Source organism: Coloeus monedula (genome assembly GCF_965178545.1).
Source record: "Coloeus monedula genome assembly, chromosome: 16".
Taxonomy (NCBI): domain Eukaryota; kingdom Metazoa; phylum Chordata; class Aves; order Passeriformes; family Corvidae; genus Coloeus; species Coloeus monedula.
In genome coordinates, this window is record NC_138796.1 from 4,440,975 (window position 1) to 4,459,732 (window position 18,758).

At 53.3% G+C, this 18,758-nt stretch overlaps 1 protein-coding gene across 1 annotated transcript; it reads left to right on the forward strand.

Moving 5' to 3' along the window:
- Positions 1-548: 548 nt before the first annotated feature.
- MAFK (MAF bZIP transcription factor K) lies at positions 549-14,901 on the forward strand. The gene is made up of 3 exons (XM_082292536.1): positions 549-683; positions 8,753-8,832; positions 9,977-14,901. The coding sequence occupies exons 2-3, from the start codon at positions 8,797-8,799 to the stop codon at positions 10,409-10,411; spliced, it is 471 nt and encodes a 156-aa protein (XP_082148662.1). The 5' UTR covers positions 549-683; positions 8,753-8,796; the 3' UTR covers positions 10,412-14,901.
- The last annotated feature ends 3,857 nt before the right edge of the window (positions 14,902-18,758 follow it).

An 18,758-nucleotide genomic window follows, 5' to 3' on the forward strand; every position in this document is an offset into this window, starting at 1 on the left:
GGTGTCCCTGCCCGTGGCAGGGAGGTTGAAACGCGTTGAGCTTTAAGGTCCCTCCCTAACCAACCATTCTATGATTCTATAAAACGCACCCGTGTGTGAGGGTGCAAAACCCCCGGCCATCCATCGGGGCTGATCCGGGTGGGCGGCAGCTGTCGGAAAGGGGTGAGCCTCGCAGCGGGGTGGGGGCACGGGGACTGGTGTAGAGGCGACGGGGATGAGGATAGGGATGAAAGGGGCATAAAACAGGCACGAGGATCAGGGTGAGGACGAGCAGAAAGACGGGGACGAAGATAGCCTTGAGGACCAGGATGAGAACAAGGATGGGGATGAGGAAAGGGATGGGGACGAGGACGAAGGGGGGCGACTACGTGCCGGCAGCGGCGCCGCGCCCGTCCCGCGCCCTTCCCCATGAATGAACCGCGCGGGCGGTCCCGGGCGGTGACGCGGCGGGCGGGGCGGGCCGGGCGGTGACGCGCGCGGTGACGCGCCATGCCGGAAGCGGCGGGGGCGCTGGTTGGTCGGCGGCGCGGCGGGGGGGAGGCGGCCGCCCCGCGCTTGTTGTTGTCCGCGGGACTCGCTGGCAGGGAGGGAGGAGGGAGCCGCGCAGCGCCCCCGCCGCCGCCCCCGCGCCCCCGCCGCCCCCGCCGCCGCCCCCGCCACGGGGCGCTCCCGACGGCACGCAGGTGAGGAGCCGCCCGGGCGCGGCGCGGAGGGGGCGGGGGCGGGGGGGTGGGTCGGAGCCGGGAAGGGGGGGTGGCCGCGCGTTGCCGCTCGATGGCGGGGGAAGGGGTGGCTCGGCTCGGCCCGGTCCGGCCTCGGTCCCGCTCGGTCCGGTCGGGTCCGGTTGGGCGCGGGCGGGCGGGGCGGCGGAGGTAAAAGTGCTGAGTCACCACCGCGCCGGGCACGTGGTGCCGCCGCCCCTCGCACCGGGCCGGGCCGGGCCGGGCGCGCACGTGGGGCCCGGCGGGGGGCGAGGGGCGGGCGGCGGCGGCCCCGCCGTGAGGGAGCGGGAGGGGGCTCGGGGAGTGCCGCCCGCCCCCGCCGAGCGGTCCCCGAAGCCCCCGGGGGGTGGGGGCGCGACGGCCCCGCGATCACATCTTCCCTGTCACCTCGCACCAGCGCGGAGCCGGCACCGCTCAACCCCCGTGGGACGGGGCTGGCAGCACCTCCGCGCCGTCGAGGACATGGGGCTGGGGGTCCCCTGGGCGTTTGCCGGGGCGATGCGTCCCTGTCTCTTGTTGTTATTTTTCTTCCCCCCGAGGATGAGCGCGCTGCCTGCCTCTGCCTTTGAATGGCTCTTAAAATACATGTGAGGAAACCTGTTGTGACGCCGCGCGCTCCGCCGACTAAAAATAGCAGCTTTTGTAGTACGGAGGGAGCCGGGGCGCAGCCGGGGCCGGGCAGCGTGGCCGCGGCGGGCGGCGGTGGCCGGGCGTGGTGGCGGCTTCGTGATCCGCTCTCCGCCCAGGGTTATCGGGCAGGAGCAGCCGCCACCGGGAAACGCCAGGCGGGCGCGTTGCTGCCCGTCGGATGGGCTCGGGGTCAGGGATGCGGCTGGTGGGGGGCTTATCTCTGCTGAGCACAGATGCTGGTTGGGTCGAAGGAGGGAGAGGTGCGTGGTGTGTTCGGGCTGGTCCCGGAGTCTGTGGGGAGGGAGGGATGCGTGTGCATGGGGCCGCCCTGGAAACGGGGTGCTCCGCGGCCGCCCGGGGACTGGCGGTGGGAGGAAAGGGGACGGTGACATTCCGGGAGCGGGCACTGCCGCGTGACTGTCTGGTGGGCGCGGGACGGTTTGGGGATTTAATCAGAAGTGAGGAGGTGGGTGGGGGGAACCTCTTCAAGCTTCCCGTGACGGCAGCGGCATGAGGTGGGGAAACATCCAGGCCACGAGCGACGGGAACTGAGATCTCCGAACTCTCACAGTGTGTCAGGGTCTGTTTCCTTCCTCCTCCTCTTCCTCGGGCTGAGAGCCCGCTCCCCTCCCTCGTGGGTTGCTCCGTGGAGGATTTATTTTATAGATTCTGCTGAAAGCAGGCCATGAGGTCTCAAATTAGGAACGAGCCCCCTTTGGGCAAAGTTGTTACAGAAAAGGGAAAGGCCTCCATTTTCGCTTTCACCTGGCCGCCCCCTCCTTTGCCAGCGTGCCTGAAGCTGAGCTGGGACTGCGGAAGGTGGAGGGAGCCAGTGAGAGGAAAGTGTTTCCCTGAAAAGCTGCACGCCTTTTTCTTGCACTTACAGTTTTTGTAAGCCCCGTGGCGGGCGCAGCCCTACGCCCCAGCCCGGCGCGTCGTGCCGTGGGTGCTGTCGGGGTTTTAGCAGCGAATGAGTTTACCTGGTGATTTTTTTCCCACTGATGAAAGGAGCGTGCGTCCCTCCGCTTTTTCCCCCCCTGTCCTTCCGTGTGCGTCCGCGGTGCTGCCTGCGGAGAGCCCTTCCTCGAGCCTTCCTCGTGCAGTCACTTCCTCGGGCTGATGGACGCCGCGGCTGCCCAATGGCAGCGCGCAGGGCTGCGCGGCCCCGGAGTTAACTCCGCTCCCGCCCGCCCGAGCTGCCGGACCTGGGGCTGGCAGCGAGCAGCGACGGGGATCTTGCCGCAAGGTTGGGCACACGGTGGCTCTCGCCGTCAGGACACCCTGCCCGCTTCTGCAGGCTCTGAGCTTGACAGGGCTTTGAGCCCTGTTAAATGTTCCCGGCTGTATTACGCCAGGTTCTTGCCTTGCTTCACAACTGTTTCTGAACCAGAGGCAGAAATGTGTTGGCTTTTTTTTTTTTTTTTTTTTCTTTCTCCCTGCTTGCCTGTCAAGGACAGCGTGCTTTGTCATGTTTTATGTCATTTCTGCGCCGTCGCCTGTCTCAGCAATCTGTTGCAGCATGGAGTTCAGTACTGCTGTGTGCCTCCTGAAAGGGAAAAATACAGATCAGCTTGATACCCTCTGATTTCCATCAACATTGGAAGATGATTAATGGCATGGAATGTGCTGCAGGACTTGGTATTGAAAATCTCTAGCTGTGTGAGATGTTTGGGAAGTGAAGAAAGGACAGCTGGGAGCGCTGGCCCCTGCGGCAGTCGGGGTTTGTGGGATAAGCTTGCTCGCTGATCATTTTTGTAAACATCCAGCTGTGAAATACTTGAGCAGTGCTAGCACTTTCAATTATCAGGAAGTTTCAGGCTCAGCACCCTGTAGAGATGAACAGGCAGTTTCCACTTCTGTCTCAGCTATTGTTTGAGGCTATCTTCAAACTTGGGGAGAGAGTCTTCCAAGCATGAAGCAAGCACAAGTGATGCAGTGCTCTGTGACCATCAGCACAAGGGCTGGGGGAAGGCAGTAATGAGAGCAATTACCCTGGCACTGCGCTCCCGAGTGGAGGGACAGGCTGCATAGTGGATCCCACTGCTTTGCAATATTGCGGGATGCCAAATAGCGAAGCTGCTATGTTCCATTATTAGCAGTTAGTGAAGATCTCTGACTTGATGACTGGCATTTGGGGTCAGGAGCAGCAAAGTTTGGAATCCTAATCCCAGCTCTGCCCCGGGGTCCAGCTGTGCGTCCGAGCAAGTTATTTGTTGCTTGGTGGCTCAGCTTGTCTGGCTGGCAAGATGCATCTCTGGGCTGGTGATGCTGAGGTGTAATTCCAGTATATCTCTGTCACCGCGTTTTACAAGCACGTGATGGAAAAAGTGCTGTAAGCTTGTCAGTACCAGGGCTGGCTGTCGCATACCTTTCCCCTTCAGCCTCCTCCTCCATGAAGTTTCAGAGGTGTCACACAGGCGTACCCGCCTGGTACTCCGTATCCCTGCTCCCTAACCACAGGCTCTGTGCAGCTTCTGACTAGGTTGTTTACCAAACCACTGAAGACTGTCTGATCCGTGTCCAGGCTTCCCCAGAGAGCGCCTCTGAAAGCTGTGTCCTGGCAGCTCTCAAATGTGCTCTGAAGGTTCCTGAATCTCCTCTTTGCTGCTGGATGCTGGTTCCGATCCATAAGGGAAATGGAAAGCTGGCCAGCTGGGCGAGGGCTGCGTGGAGCTCCTCTAGAACAGTAAACAGTGACTCACCCCCTCCTTGTGTCTTCTCTCTCTTCATGTCAAATATATTGCCTCGCATATGCTTCTCTACTCTCTGATTCACACCACCAGCCTGTCCCTCCCTGCTCTCATTACAAATGAGTGACAAGCGTCAGTCTGCCTTACAGGATGTGTGAAGGTTGTCAGAGCAGGAGAATGGCTTTTTGAATGATGGGGAGAGGGATGGTGCTCTGCCTACCATGCTGCAATGTGCTGGAAATCCGTGTCGTGCCTCCGAGCGGCAGAGGCACGGCGACAAAGATTTAAGCATCTGTAGTTGCCTTCACCTGTCAGCTCAGATGTTACCCGTGGTAGGCACATCCGTTTGGCTAGCGCTCTGGAGCGGGGAATAACTTGCGGATAAACGAGAAATTTAAACAGCTGCCTAGGAATTAAATGGCTGCATTTGGGAGAGAGTAGAGTATTCCCTGCATAGCTGTCGGTGCCGAACTGAGACGTGATGGCAGAGATCCCCGTCGCCGCTTGAACCTTGCGCTGTTTTTCTGCCCTCGGGAAGTTGTCGCTGGCCCAGCGGAAGGTGAGGGTTGCGTGTTTTCAGTTTGCTGTATGTGTGTGAGGATGGAAGCTAAACACCAGCAGGGCTGTCTGCCAGGCACTCATGTTCTGGCCAGGGTTGTCTTTCAATGTAGAAAGAGTTTAAAATTCAAGTCCATCCGCAGTTGTCGGGTGTCGGCAGTGACTTTATAGTAATTCCTTAATGTGTAACGCGCTTGGAAAGCCCTGTAGCATGGAAAGTCTGAAATCTCACTCTGGCATGTTTTATTTCTTAATTGCAAGCCTTGTGCGGAAAGCTCTGTCCGACCTTTGCCTGAGTCAGGCTTTCTGCTGCCTTTCCCTTTCAAAGTGAAGGAACTGCGATCCCTAGATGCTTGAAGCTGAGACTGTCAGGCTTAGGATGTCAGCTGGAGACCTCCAGGTTTTTGGGATGAGGCATAGGAGCTGTCTGAGAGGGAGAGGGCGTTGGCAAGGCTGTCAATGGGTAACTATTGCAGAATTACAAGGGCTCTTTATGTAACCCACAGTCAAAACACTTGCTGTAAATACGAGCGTGGAGCTGCTCTGGAAAAGCTTTTTCCCCTCACAGTTGGTGTAATACTACTTGCTGCTTTATTGATGTGGCGTTCGAAATGTGTCGTACTGCTTACAGAGCAGGGATGTAACGCGGTCCTCGTTCCAAAAAGCTGAGCTCCTAATTTTAGATGTGATGCAGCAAACGCAATTAAGGAAAGAAGGGCAGGAGTAGGGTAAAGACTAAAAGGGTTCTAATAATCAAATTGCAGGAAGGGTCCCAGAAGACCCCTGTGCAGCATGTTTAGGGAACGCTGCTGGGTATGGCTTGTTTGCAGAGTGGTTTATGATTCTGTTGTGGGGTTTTGCTTTGTAACTGTGGGAGATGCCATGCTGATTTTTAGTGTCTTCTTGCTGGTAGCTGAATAGTTTCAAATAGTCCTGATGGGAAGGATTTGGTAGATGAGGAGATGGGACCCAAGGCCCTGGAGGACTGCTGATGAGGATTGCGAGTGTTGTTGTATCGGTTTCGAGTGGAGCTTGGGCCACACCTGTGCCTTCACCTAGCACAGAGATAAGACTCTCCCTGGCACTCATATCTGACTGTGAGACTTGAGCCTGTTTGAGTGTTTCTACTTGCTCTATGAAATCTTGCCCTTCGGGTCAGGCCAGCCCACAGTCTCCCATCCTTGTTTTAAGAGGGTCTGGCATCACAATTCCTGTTGGTGCCTTGAACCTCCTCATTAATCTCTGTGTCAGCAGCAGCCATGGCCATGTCAGTCAGTCAGCCCATGGCCCCTGGTGCAGTAGGGTGGATCCCAGCCTATCTGGGAGGGATGCTGGCCCATCCGGAGTGCCTTGGTGTGTGTGGGGGAGACAGGTGTGCAGCAGAAGACGCTGTGCCGAGCGCCTGTGCTGTCCGCTGAGGAATGTGCAGGGGTAAGGAGCTGTTGCTTTGGTGACATGGAGCAACAGGTGACCAGAAGGGTTTCATCACTCAGAGCCGGAGCATTGCTCGGGGTGGCAGGTGAGCCCTCACGCTGACCCCCACTGGAGGCAACATCACCCCTGGGCTCTTGTTTTCCATGATATTTTACATTTCTTTCCATCTCCGCGCAGCCAAGTGGCCGCGTTCAGTTTTTCCATCGGCTGGCGCAGAAAACGCTTTGAAGACGCGCTGGGTGAGGATCAAAAGGCTTTTTGTGCAGTTGGTGGGTGTGACGGGGCTGTCGTTGGCCTCCCCCTCCTTTTTGCCTTTCCTTTTCCGGCGTTCGCAGCGCGGCGAGCGGCCAGCGCGCCCAGCGCGCCCCTTCCCTTGTAGGGATGGGGGCGGCGAGGGAGGGGGGATGCCGCCGAGGGAAGGAAGAGTTTCTGATGCTGTGGGAATGTGAGCGCTCAAACTCTGTAAACAGCTGGTGACTCACTGCATAACTATGGCACCAACTGCCTGCGGCCCGGCTGCGCCTCTGCAGGGAGGGGGCTGCCGGCCCTTTCCTCTACGCACTGGCAGCGCCTCTGCGCTCCTCAACTCCGAGACCGGTTGGCCAAGACAAGGAGCTTTTTCCTTCCTCCCAGCTGCCAGTGCCTACGTCTGCGCCTCCGGCCGGGAGGTAGGGGTGGGCAGCAAATGCCTGGTGCGGAGGGGAAGCGATGGACGGTGAAAGGGCAGTGCTGGGGTCTGAAGAGGTGCCTGTGCTCGCAGGAGATGCTGCCCTGAAGAGCACGCAGACAGAGGTTGGGCACATCCCCGTCTGTCTGTCGGAGGCAGCTGCGGGGGGCTGGGACTTGCCCCCCCCCGCCCTGTGCCCTGCCCATTCCTGCTGTCCTGTCGAGACAGGGGCTGTGGCTGGAGGTGTGCCCGGGGTGGGGCTCAGTGCTGGAGGAGAGCAGGGAAGGACTCGGTGATGCTCTAGAAAATGCAGCGCACACCAGTTGCTGTAAGTGGTCCATTCATCACGGAGCATCTTGGCTTGTGTGCTGTGCGGCTGTCCTTGTCCCTCCTCCAGACATGGAGAGCTGTGCTGTCTCGGGCTTAAAAATAGAGGAGGCGCCTAAATACACTCCCTAATATCTAGGATAGTATCTTGCAGCTCTGCAATTACAGGATTATTTTTTTCCCCTCCTGCTCTTCATCTTGATTTTTACGTAAGTCGTGTGCTGATGAGGTGTCTTGACTGATAAAATTCAAGTGACAGCAGCACGGGCTGAGCCAGCACCTTCACCCACCCGGCTCCCCCTGGTCCCCACGCCCCACCTTTGCACCCCCCCAAATCCCGCCACCCCTGTTTGCAGATATGAATGAGTTTGTTTACTCTCCGACGACCTCGTGATGTCTTTGCACAGACATGACCTGAAGTCATTATTGCTTTTGGGCTTCTCTGTTTCCATGGTGACTGTCTCCGGGTTGGCTACTTTCCCAAGGTCACCATGGCAACTATCAGAAGGGAATCATGCTTGGGATGCTTTGGCTGGATTTTTCATGAATGATTAGGATGTGTGACACGATGCAGACGTGGAAATGGGGAGGGTTTGGGCTGGGCTGGAGAAGGTGGGGGGAGAGAGAGGACTCCCGCCAGACAGGCAGCGCTCTGCGGTGCCGCGGGTGTGCAGCCCTCGAAGCTGCCGGGCGTCGGGGGCACCGGTGCCTCACCCCCTCCCCGCTGGGGAGCCGTAGCAGAGGCTGTGATGGTGGCACGGCTGCCGGTGCCTCTCCCGGGGTAGGTACCATCGGGCCGCCGTGCTGCCGTCACCATGGGGTGAAGGGGTTGGGTGGAGGTGCAGGCAGGTGGATTTTCTGCAAGGCGCTGGTCAGAGGGGTGTAGTCTCTGGCTGAGGTGAGAGTGAAGGGCAGTGTCGCGACAGGGGATGGGCTGGCTGCTGATGGACATGCCTCCATGTCACTAGAAATATCGAGCAGGTTTGCTCTCTTGGTCTGGGGCTGGAGGATTGGGAAGCAACAGTCTTGGTGTGTTGGGAGAGGTGAACTCCTTCCTGGCTTTGTTGTCGGGGGCTTTTGTTTCTGTTGTTTGGGTTTTCTGGTTGCGTCTCCTTTGGGTGGGGACAGTGCTGGAAGCAGGTTACAAACCAGGCAGCTTCTCTCTGGGTTGCTGGCTCAATTTTGAGCCGGGTTAATGATCATCAAAATGAGAATGAAGGGAGTTGTTGTCTTGTGGCTTTTCAGTGCCTTTTATGAGCAGAGGTAACTCGTAATTCAGTCCCTAATAGGCCATTTGGAGCGTCTGGGATTCCTCCAGAGGGAGGTGAGACAGTGACGGGGCCTTGGAGGCCACGCTCCATTCTCCCCTTGGGAAGGGGTGGCACATGGCAAGGTGGTGCGTGGTGCTTAGTGTGACTCTTGTTTACAGATGAGTGTAGGTGTCCTTCTTTCCTCCCTGCCCTGTCTTCTCTGCTGGATCTTAGTGTGGTTAATAGCAAAATACGAGGTCTTGGTGTTAAAAAGCAATGCACTTGTCAACACAAATTTCTCTTTCTCTTATCTGAATAGGGTAAGTGATATCTGAATCCATCCCAGTGCTTCAAACAACTGTGTGGTTATTTCTTCAAATGGTGGTTGAGTTGGGGGTTTGGACTGTGTGTTGGGTATCTTCTTCCTGCCCTCATCTCCGAGATTAACCTGGAAACCTTGTTTTGTTTTTCCAGTTGCAATTTCTGAGCAGTTTTGTCCGGAAGACTGTGCTCAGGTTATGACGACTAATCCCAAACCGAACAAGGCATTAAAGGTAGGGAAGAAGCTGAGTGGGTGGTGCTGGGTGGCTGGGGAGGCTGTCACAGAACTGTGCGATGTTGTTCATACGTGACTGTTCTTTTTCATTCCAAGAGACTCTTACAAATGGGTGCTGATACAATTTCCCACTGTCTACAGGAAAAGTTAGGGTAGAAAAACACTGGTATTACCTAGAGAGAGGTTGGCATATCCCAGCAGCTACCCAAGAGTCTTCTGACTATAGGAGGTATTGGCAGCATCCTGAAACCAGTGCTCCCAGGCTTAGAAATGAAGTTCTTTTACTCTCAGGACTGGGAGGCACTGGGGAAGGGAGTTGTTCAGCTGGTGTCTCCCAGATCCATGAGACAGTAAATGCCTCGGACATACCGGCTTGATGGTGTTAATGCATTATTGAACATTGGTTTCCAGTGCTTTGGCTCTTCATTCCATATGTCCTGCAGTCTCTGAAAAGACAAAAGGATAGTGTCTTAAAAGTTCTGGGTTCAGGGGTACTGAAGGTCTTTTTCAGCCTAAACAATTTTGTGATTCTGAAAATAATGGTGGTGGCAAATGTGCTTGAGAAAAGGACAAGGCCTTGGTGGTTTTCTCATGTAACTTCAGTCTGGCCTGTGCCCCAGCAAAACCAAATCAGGCTCTGTCCTTGAAGCCAAGCATGGTTGGTTTTGTTCACTACCAAATCCACAGTCTTCAACGAAAAGCCACAAAATTCTGAATTAAGCCCTGCATAGAAGCAGCTATTTTGCTTTTGAGATGCTGCACTGTAATGCTGGGAAAAGGTGTCATCTTAGCGTTGAGTACGAATTCTAGCTCCTGACAAAGGACTTCACAAAAAAAGGCTTCAGCCAACTTTACATTTATCCCCTTGAAAATCTTGCTGTTGGGTTCACATTGGGTGTGTAAAGCTCACTGCTTTCTCTGACCTAAGAGGGAGACCCAAATGCAGACAGCTGCAGTGCTCAGATCTCTGCCATGCTTAACCCAGATGTTTTAGTGGAGCTTGTGCTCTCCACAGCACATCGGGGGTGTTTTCCAGGTAGGGCTGTGACATTGCTGAGGGGTGGTGGCCTTTTCTCTTTCTGCTGCCCAGAGCATCCCCTCACGTCGGGTTGCTGCTACCCCTGTGCTGTTGGTGTTTGCAGGTAAAGGAGGAGTCAGGAGAGAATGCCCCGGTGCTGAGTGATGATGAACTCGTGTCAATGTCCGTACGGGAGCTGAACCAGCACCTGAGGGGTCTCACCAAAGAGGAGGTCATCCGTCTGAAGCAGCGGAGGCGCACGCTGAAGAACCGGGGCTACGCTGCCAGCTGCCGCATCAAGCGTGTGACTCAGAAAGAGGAGCTCGAGAGGCAGCGGGTTGAGCTGCAGCAAGAGGTGGAGAAGCTGGCCAGAGAAAACAGCAGCATGAAGCTAGAGCTGGATGCCTTGCGCTCCAAGTACGAAGCACTCCAGACCTTTGCTCGTACTGTGGCGCGAGGGCCTATTACCCCGACCAAAGTTGCCACCACCAGTGTCATCACCATCGTGAAATCAGCCGAAATCTCATCCAGTTCTGTGCCGTTTTCAGCAGCGTCCTAGTGCCCTCGGTGGGGGGAACTAGCAGCCTTTCAGAGGGGAGGGGATAAGGCTCTTATGCATTGTTCCGGAGTCCTTGGTCACGTCAAGAATTGGCATTTTAAGAAGTCTCTTCCAAAAGTGCAAAAAACAGAAGAAAAAAAAAAAGAGAAAAGAGAAAAACAAACAAACCCAAAGGGTTCCTACAAAGGGAACTTAACTGGCTGCTTCTGTCTGGACTCAGTGGCTCCATCAACCTCTCGTGTCCAGGATTTGAGCTCTGTATGCAGTACAAATTGCAAGATCTGCTTCCTCCTTCCCCCCCCCGCCTCCACAAACCCCTCTCAGCTGTGGGCAGCTTTCCAGCTGGGAGAAGATACCTGAGGAGCCTCCGGAGTCTTCGTGAATGATGCTCAAGAGCCAGGAAACAGATGGACCGTAGAAATCATCATGTGAGATGAATGTATGGGAAAAAGAGTTTCCTTCAGTGGCCTCCTACTCCTTGTAAGAAGGGTCTCCCCTACCTTCCCCACTTCCATCTGATACTATTAACGAGGGCAGGAATATAGGCTTTTTAGATTTGATTTCATCCTGCTAAGAGTGGATGGGAGTGGGAGGATGATGGAGATAAATGCTTGGGTCTGACCACACCCATTAAGAATAACCTTTTGTTTTCAATCCATGCTGTTAAAATATGGAAAAATATATATTTTACATATTTTAATATGCCCCATTACCTGTGTGGCCTGTAAAAAAACTACATTGCAGCCTCCTTTATTCCAAGCCCAAGTTCCCCAATAGCTCCTTCCCAAAGGTGTGCCTGTGAATTGGGTATATTTATGCAGTTTATTTCTTCCAAATGATCCACAGTCTTGAAGTAGCAGCTTTCATTTCCTGGATTACCTGAAGCTGAAGGGAGGGAGGCACAGTAAATACTGTGAAGAGCAGTGTGATGGGGAGGAGAAGGGGAGATGAGGAGGAAAAATGCTGCACGTATTACTGGTGGAGGCAGAATTGGCTGTGAGAGAAGGTGGGACAGTTCTGCTGGGATCAGCACTATGAGAAGGGGTTTGTGCAGAGAATTTTGGAAGGATGTTTTTAAAGCACTGAAGTGTAACTAGAGGGCAATAGCATTCAGCCAGGAGGAGAGACGTTTAGAGTCTCCTCTTTGACAAAAGCATTGGTAGGTTAGCAGTGAGCATCCTTAGCTGGGGAGCTGCGCTCGCCAGTCCTTGGTGATCAGAGGAGGGCTATGGGGAGGTCAGATGGGAGCTTGGAAGAGTCTTTCCCTCTCCATAGCACATCAGATGCTGAATTTGGGATCCAAAGAGTACAGTGAACAACCCTCAGTGTTCAGACAACCTGTGTGAATGTGACCCTGAAACTTGATGCTTTCTCTTGCAAAGGGGTGAGTTATCCCGAGAGGCACACGGAGGGCAGGATGGAAAATCAGTGCGTGTGTAGGGGACAGAAGAATTGGGATTGAGAAGTCGTTTGTTTGGCTCTGAGCAGTGGTTTGGGAGAGGGATTTCTGGCTTGGAAGTGGGCAGGATTTGGGAAGCTGAAAGGAGAGATTCTGCTGTCTCACAGCAGTGATGAAATGTTAAATGTTTCCAGGTCACTGTAAAAAAAAAAAAAATAGCTATGTTGGTGTTCGTGTGTTTTCTTGTTGTTTTTTTTCTTCTTGAAGTAGGAAAGAAAAGGGACTGTGAGTTTTGTAGGGCAGGTCAGAGACTTGTGGAATGGACGATGCCTGTTGTCATGCAGGTGAGAAGAGAATGAGATTGCTGAGGTTTAAGATGAGGAGAAGAGCTTAGAGAACTTGGGCTCCAGAACAGAAAACAAAGATCACGGAGAATTCATAAGTGGTTTGGACTGAAAGAGAATAATCAAGTGCTACCGTTGTTGGAAAGAGGACAGTGAACTGGCATCTGACACCCAGTATAATTTGTTGTTTGAGGCTTTGTCTTGCCTTGAATGGCAGTAAGTTGGTAGACATTCAGTGAAGCCCTACTTGTCTTTGGAAGAAGTTGTTAGCTTGCCTTTTCTTTTTTTTTTTTTTTCACCTTGTCATCGGAGTCTCTGGATTTCCCAGGAGGATCCTTTGTGAAATAGGTTAATGAAAAGAGAAACCTCAGACTTGGTTCTCATTCAGTCCCCAACATCGACATCTGTGACCTTACTGAGCCAGAAAGGGTGTCAGTGAAATGCTTCCTGAAGGCTCGTTCCCCCTGCCAGATCCACGTGTTTTGGAGGGGAGCAGGGAGTTTCCTTCAAGTGATTTTCCAACATGTAGAGTTTGGATGACACTTAGTGTTACCTCATTTCTCCTCCATTCCCTCCCTATCTCCAAACAGGCAGATCGATGTCCTGTGTATCAGTTATTGACTCCCACAGCAGAAGCTGAGGAAGAGAAAGATGTTACGGTCATTTCCTGGTCCTCTCATGTTCTCCAGCTCACAGACATTGGACGCTTTCCCAGACCTTACAGGTGCCTCCAAAAACAGGCAAAATGGAGACTCCTGGCACTGTTGGGGCTTTAAATGAAAACTTTAATGAAAAAGGCCAGTTGACTTGAAAATGCCCAAATGCTTCCAGTCTTTAAAACAGCTCCAGAGCTCCATAACATTCCTGGCTAGATAGGAACACCCTCTGGCTGCCCTTGACACCCCTCCGGGGAAATCAGACCTGTCTCACCAAAGGGGACGGAGGTCGAACTTTGTTCCGTGGGGTCTTCTTGCTGTTGGAATGAGTTGAGAAACATATCTTTATGTGGCACTTCCCTTGTGGCCAAGTATTTCTTTTTTTTCCAGTTCTTGGAAGGGTGCCAAAGGCTTGTCCTAGTGATTGCTAGTTTGGTGCTGGTAGGCACTTAAATCTCTGGTCACTCAATAAAGAACAAGAGGCCTGGGTGTTGTTAAAGCTGTTGATACCATAGCCATGGTAGGTAATCCATATTGGATATCCATAAGGACCACGTGGAAATATTTAAAGAGAGAGAAATATATATATAAATATATAATTATATACATTTTATCGTACAGATTTTTCGTAAAAAAGAAAAAAAATAATTTTTTTTCCAAGTTTGATACTGTAAATCTTTATTAAAAGAAATTGCCAGTCCAGGGCTCCCTGGGTGGTGACCTGGAGGGGAATGAAATGTCCTGGCTAAACTTCCACAGAGGGATCAGAATTGCAAGGTAACGTGGAGGGAGGAATGACCCGAAAGCTGTTGATCGCGTTGGAGACCCAGCTCCTCCACCCTCCTCCCTGGAGGGCCCTCCAGCTTGGGGTTGTCGCGTTGCATTCCTCTGGGGTTCGGTTCGTTTCTGTTGTGTTTTATTTTTTTTTTTGTTCGTTTTGTTTTGTTTGTTTGTTGTTTTTTTTTTTTTTTTTTCCTCTCCGTCCTGCACTTGCCAGCCTGACACCCAGGGCGAGCGCGGCGTGGGGAGCCGGCAGCGTGGGACGCGTGCCCGCGGCCGCACCTCCCGCGCGTCTCTTTGCTGCAGCACTTTGGATGCCGGGGCTCCCTTCTCTGCTCCTCTTAGCTTGTCCCCCCGACCCCGCTGAGGCACGGGGGCTGTTGCTGGGATCCCTCTCCCCTGGGCCTGGCCTTTCTTTGGTTGCTCCCCATCCGCAGCGTGACGTGGGAAGCGAGGGCTGGGCGGGAGGCAGGAGAAGACGAAAGCGTCGCGCAGGGACCGGGAAGGGACACCTCTGTTCTCGTAGACGTGTTTGCTGTGCTCTCTGTCGGGAGTGGGGAACCTTTCCCTCCAGGGCAGCTCCAGATCGCTTTGAAACAAGGCAGAGTCTCTGCTCTCGCCCAACCCTACTGTCTGCTGGGAGGAGACCGCAAAGTGCAGAGACCTGGGTGCCACGGCAGCTCCGGGACGGCGGGGAGGGACGAGGCGCTGGCACTGGGCCGGGGCGGAGGCGAGCTGTGCCACAGCGGTCAGGCCACGGGATGGCTCAGACCCGGGGAGGAGGAGAAGGTGGCAGTTTTTTCTCTCTCGAATCATTTAAACTTCATTGTCATGATTGTTTTTATTTAAAAAAAAAAAAAAAAAAAAAGGAAAAAAAGAAAAAAAAAAAGGGGGAAAAAAAAAAGGAGAAAAAAAAAAAAGAAACAAAACACAACCGAAAAACTTTTGTAATGTGGATTTGTTTTCCTTCGTCTGTATTTCAGTCTGCTGGGGTGTTTCTGTAGATGGTGGATACTTGCTTTCATTTTTTTAATGATAGAAGTCTTCTGTTTTAAGTTGTTTTTTATCACCAGCTCATTCTATCCTCTGTGGTTACTCAGTAATTTCATTTCAATATTTATTTTTGTGCTGCTTTTTTATTATAAAATAAATTATTGATATACCAAGCAATGTGGATTCCTGTTTGTAAGGCGAATAGCCCTGTGTATGTGTCCATTACTTCTCTTGACAGCCACAACGTAATTTATTGCTGTAAATTTAGCTGCAGTGACTGGTTTTTTTGTACCTTTCCAATAAAGCATTTTCTGGTTTCAGACTTGCCCTGGTCTATGGTCAGCGTTTTGGAGCCTGAATTGATCTTCAGTGGAGTGTTTTCCTCAGGTTTTTTGCTGCCTGTCCCCAGTGCAGCACACGGCTGGCTGTGGCAATGCGCTGAGTGATGTGTTTTTTGGAGGCAGGCTGGGCTAAGGCGAGTGGGATCTTTTGCAATCATCTGACCCAGCCTGCTGAAGCACATCTCAGCCTTGCTGTGGTGCTTTCTTGGGACGCTTGGAATGTGCTCCAGGGATAGCTCTTGTCCGAGCTGTTTGTCAGGTGCATCCCAGGCTCAGACCGCGTGTGTGTGTTCCTAACCCAGGGGCTCTGTCTTTGTGCACCGTCAGTGGGTGTCTGTGTTAGCACAACCAGGACTGACAGCTCAGCAGGCACCTGCCTGCAGTTGTGATGCTGAGCAAGGCCACTTGTGGCTTGGAGACACTGTGACCTGTCTTGAAGTGCTGGAGACAGACACTCCTCTCTCTTCCTTTGGGTTGTGAGATATCCCTTCACGGTTTCCCTGTGTGCCTGCTTGTGAATAAACTGCTTTAACCCCTTACATCAATCCTTCATCTTTTTGCTTTTCCCTGTTGGGGCTTTAAAAAGGCAGTACCTTGTGCCAGTGAGCTCCCAGGGGTTGTGTTGGCTTTAATTCCCTGTTCCAAGTGGTCGAGTTCCATGAGGGAGCAGCTGAAGGGGGTAAAACACTTGTGTTGAGGCAGTAGGTTGGAGACAGATGGGTGTGTTGGCCAAAGCTGGAATTACGAGGTAGGGCAAAGTGGAGAGAAGCAGGGCTGAAAGGCTTTGTGTGTCAGCAGGTAATGGATGGTCATTAGGTAGGGCCAGGCAGGCTTGGCTGAGCAGGCACTGGGTGAAGCCTGGGGGTGATGGCAGTCTCTGTGCTGAGCAAAAGAAGCATCATCAGCTGCTTTGGCTCCTGCCTGGGGAGACTGCAGCAAGGAGCTGGTGACAATGGAAAGGACAGGGAGGTGGGCCAGTTGTGACTGTTGGAGGGAGGGAGGAGCATTAGTTCAGGAGGAAAAGGGCATCAGAAATGGGCCAGGTGGAGGTCCAGCAGTGAAAGGAAACAACCTTCACCGTGCACAGGGGAGGAGCATAGAAGGTCTCTGTGAACAGAGCAGTTAAAGTGTGAATCCTGCTCTCTGGCACAGGTCTGGCAGTCTGGTGCCTGTCAGCAGCTGGGCCCAGGGACTCAGTGGGTGCTAGCACCCAAAAAAAGAAGTGTCTCTGGGTGCTGTACAGAGAGCAACCGTGCATGAAAGCTGCCTCTGCTGTGGTGCCAGCAGCCGCCTTCCTTCCCCTCTGCTTTTAGGGAGGTCAGCCCGAGCTCCTGCAGGTGGAGTGGCAGGGTCTGCCCTGTGATGATCATCCCTGACATGAGCAGGGTGCAAACCTGCCTGATCCAAACCCAGAAAGCACCAGGAGATCCGATAGCTGCAGCTCAGCCTTGTCCTTGGGGAAAGCCTTAGGACAAGCAACAACGGGAAAACAAATCTGCCGACCACCGGAGCCTGCTGCTGGCAGTGAGAGACGCCTGTTCCTCCCGGGCTGCCTGCTGGCGTGGCTCCAGGCACAGCAGGCTCCTGTGTAGGTCACCCGTGTGCTCGCTGCCAGCTTTCCTGTGTCCTTGTTGAGGAGGTGGAGGAGACGCGTTAGCAGAGGAGATCACGTCCAGCCTACACCACCGTTGGCATTTCTATTCCCCATGGGTGCCTTTTGACAGCCTAAGGGTTTGAGGGCTGTGACAGCACCCAGCCTGAGCCGTCAGCTCTTGCCTCTCTCCGCTGTGCAAGAAAAAGGACGAGCAGGAGGCCCGGCTCACGCCGGCTGGAGCAGGGAGGGTGCCTGCTGCTGCCGTCGCGGCAGCCAGCTGGTGTCCAGCCCAGCACGGCTCCTTCAGGCTGGTATCACACTGCTGACTTGCATGAGTCACAGCTGACTTTTTTTTTTCTTCCCCCCCCCCCCCCCCCCGTTTGGCTTGCAAGAAAGATCTGTTTTACATATACTACAGTCATCAGGGCTTGACATAAATAGGCAAATGTTATTGTCTGCGGTGGGAATTGCACCTGCTGGCAGAGCAATGGAGGCAGCCCATTATGCACCGGAGTCGATCATTTGTGCAATGAAGTACAACCACGGTTCTTGCTGTGTTCTTGTGCAAGTCTTTATCTCAGCGGCTGTGAGTGCACTGGCAGATGTGCCATCATCACCTTTGCAGTCTGTCCTCGCCCCAGGAGCCGGAGCAGCCTCTGTTCCTGCAGCTGTGGCCGTCCTCTCCCAGAGGGGTGAAGACCAAGATGTTCAGCTGAGATGTCCCTGCTTTGGTGTTGGCTGCGTTACAAAGCCAGGCAGCCTTGTCCCTGAGTACTGAGGCTGCACTTTCCGTGCACTTTCCATCTTGCTCCCAAGATGTGCAAGATCCTGGATGAATGCCTGGATGTGCAGAGCATCTGGCTCTTGTTTATGGACCTTATTGCAGAAGTGGCAGCAGTCTCAGCAGCTGAGCAGGTATGAGCAGTGCTCCTTTGGACCAGAGGGACTTGCAGGACTGGCTGAACTATAGGCTGCTCGTGTGGAGTCTGGGCTTCAGCATGGTAAGATTTCTCCAATAATAATAAACAGAGCTTGTCTTGTTGGTGCTGGAGTCTGGGCTTAGCTTAGCTAAACCACATCCAGCACCTCTGAACTGCTGCATCCACAGCTTAGGCGATGGTTGGAAGAGGTGCTGTGCAAGGAGAGGAAGCGGGAGACACGCACGTTCTTTGTGGAGTGAAAAAGATGAGCACAAATCCTGTAGGAATGCCAAAATGTGCAGGATGCTGCGTGTGCAGGTATTTCTGCTGGGCCAGCATTGAGGGGCAGGGAGGACGTTAAGCTTAAGAGCATCAGCATTATAGCAGGAACAGGCAGATCGTGGGCTTTGCTTGCTGAGCTCAGTGAAAACGCTTGCTTGCTCTGTGCTAGAAATTGCTGTTTATTAGAAAAAAAAATAAATAATTTCATGTTGTGATTTACATTTTGCAGCTTAATAGCAGGGGAAAAAAAAGATCCAAATTCTACTAGTTGCGTTTAAAAGGGCTCCAAGCCTTATCCATCAGTTTTGTTTGCCATATGACTGCAAATCTGAGGCTGTAGATTTACCTTCATCCTGCCACCAGCTACCACCCCTGACAACAGCCCAATCGGTGCCTAAGTAAGTCCCCAGGGATCATCTCATTAACAGAAGAATAGAAATTGGACTAGAAATTGGGGAAGAAAGGAGAAGTCTTAATAGAAGGATGTGTGCTCTCCATATATGTGCTCACTGCTGTGAGGAGCATCTCTCCATACACAGTCTTCCCTTGCCTGTGGTCTTGCCCCAAGTGGCAGCATCCCTCAGCACCTTTCTATCCTCACCATGGTCACCTGGATGGGCTCAGCTCCTGCTTGCCTTCCCACAGGTCAGACAAAGCCCAGGGATGGGGAATAGTGAAGGGTTAGGAGGAACAGACAGTTTCCAGTAAGTGAATTCCTACCACCACCAGTCACAGTCTGGTTCCCCAATAAAGATCCTGATAAGGAAGCTGGAATCCCTTTTAACTTCTGATCCGTTCAGAGATAAGCTGGTTTAGACGTAAACAAGCGCTTCTGTCACCGGCAGCTCCCAGAAATGCAGCTGCAGACCTCTGGTTAGTCCCAGTGAGGTCCTGCCGTGCTCCTGGGGGAGTTACTTGGACAGCTGCATCCACATCTGGAGGGAGAAGAGGATGACTTACTCTTTCTCCATGGTAAAGGTTTTTTGCACATCTCTATAAGCTTTGCTGGGAGAAGGAGAGAGGGAACGATGTAAAAAT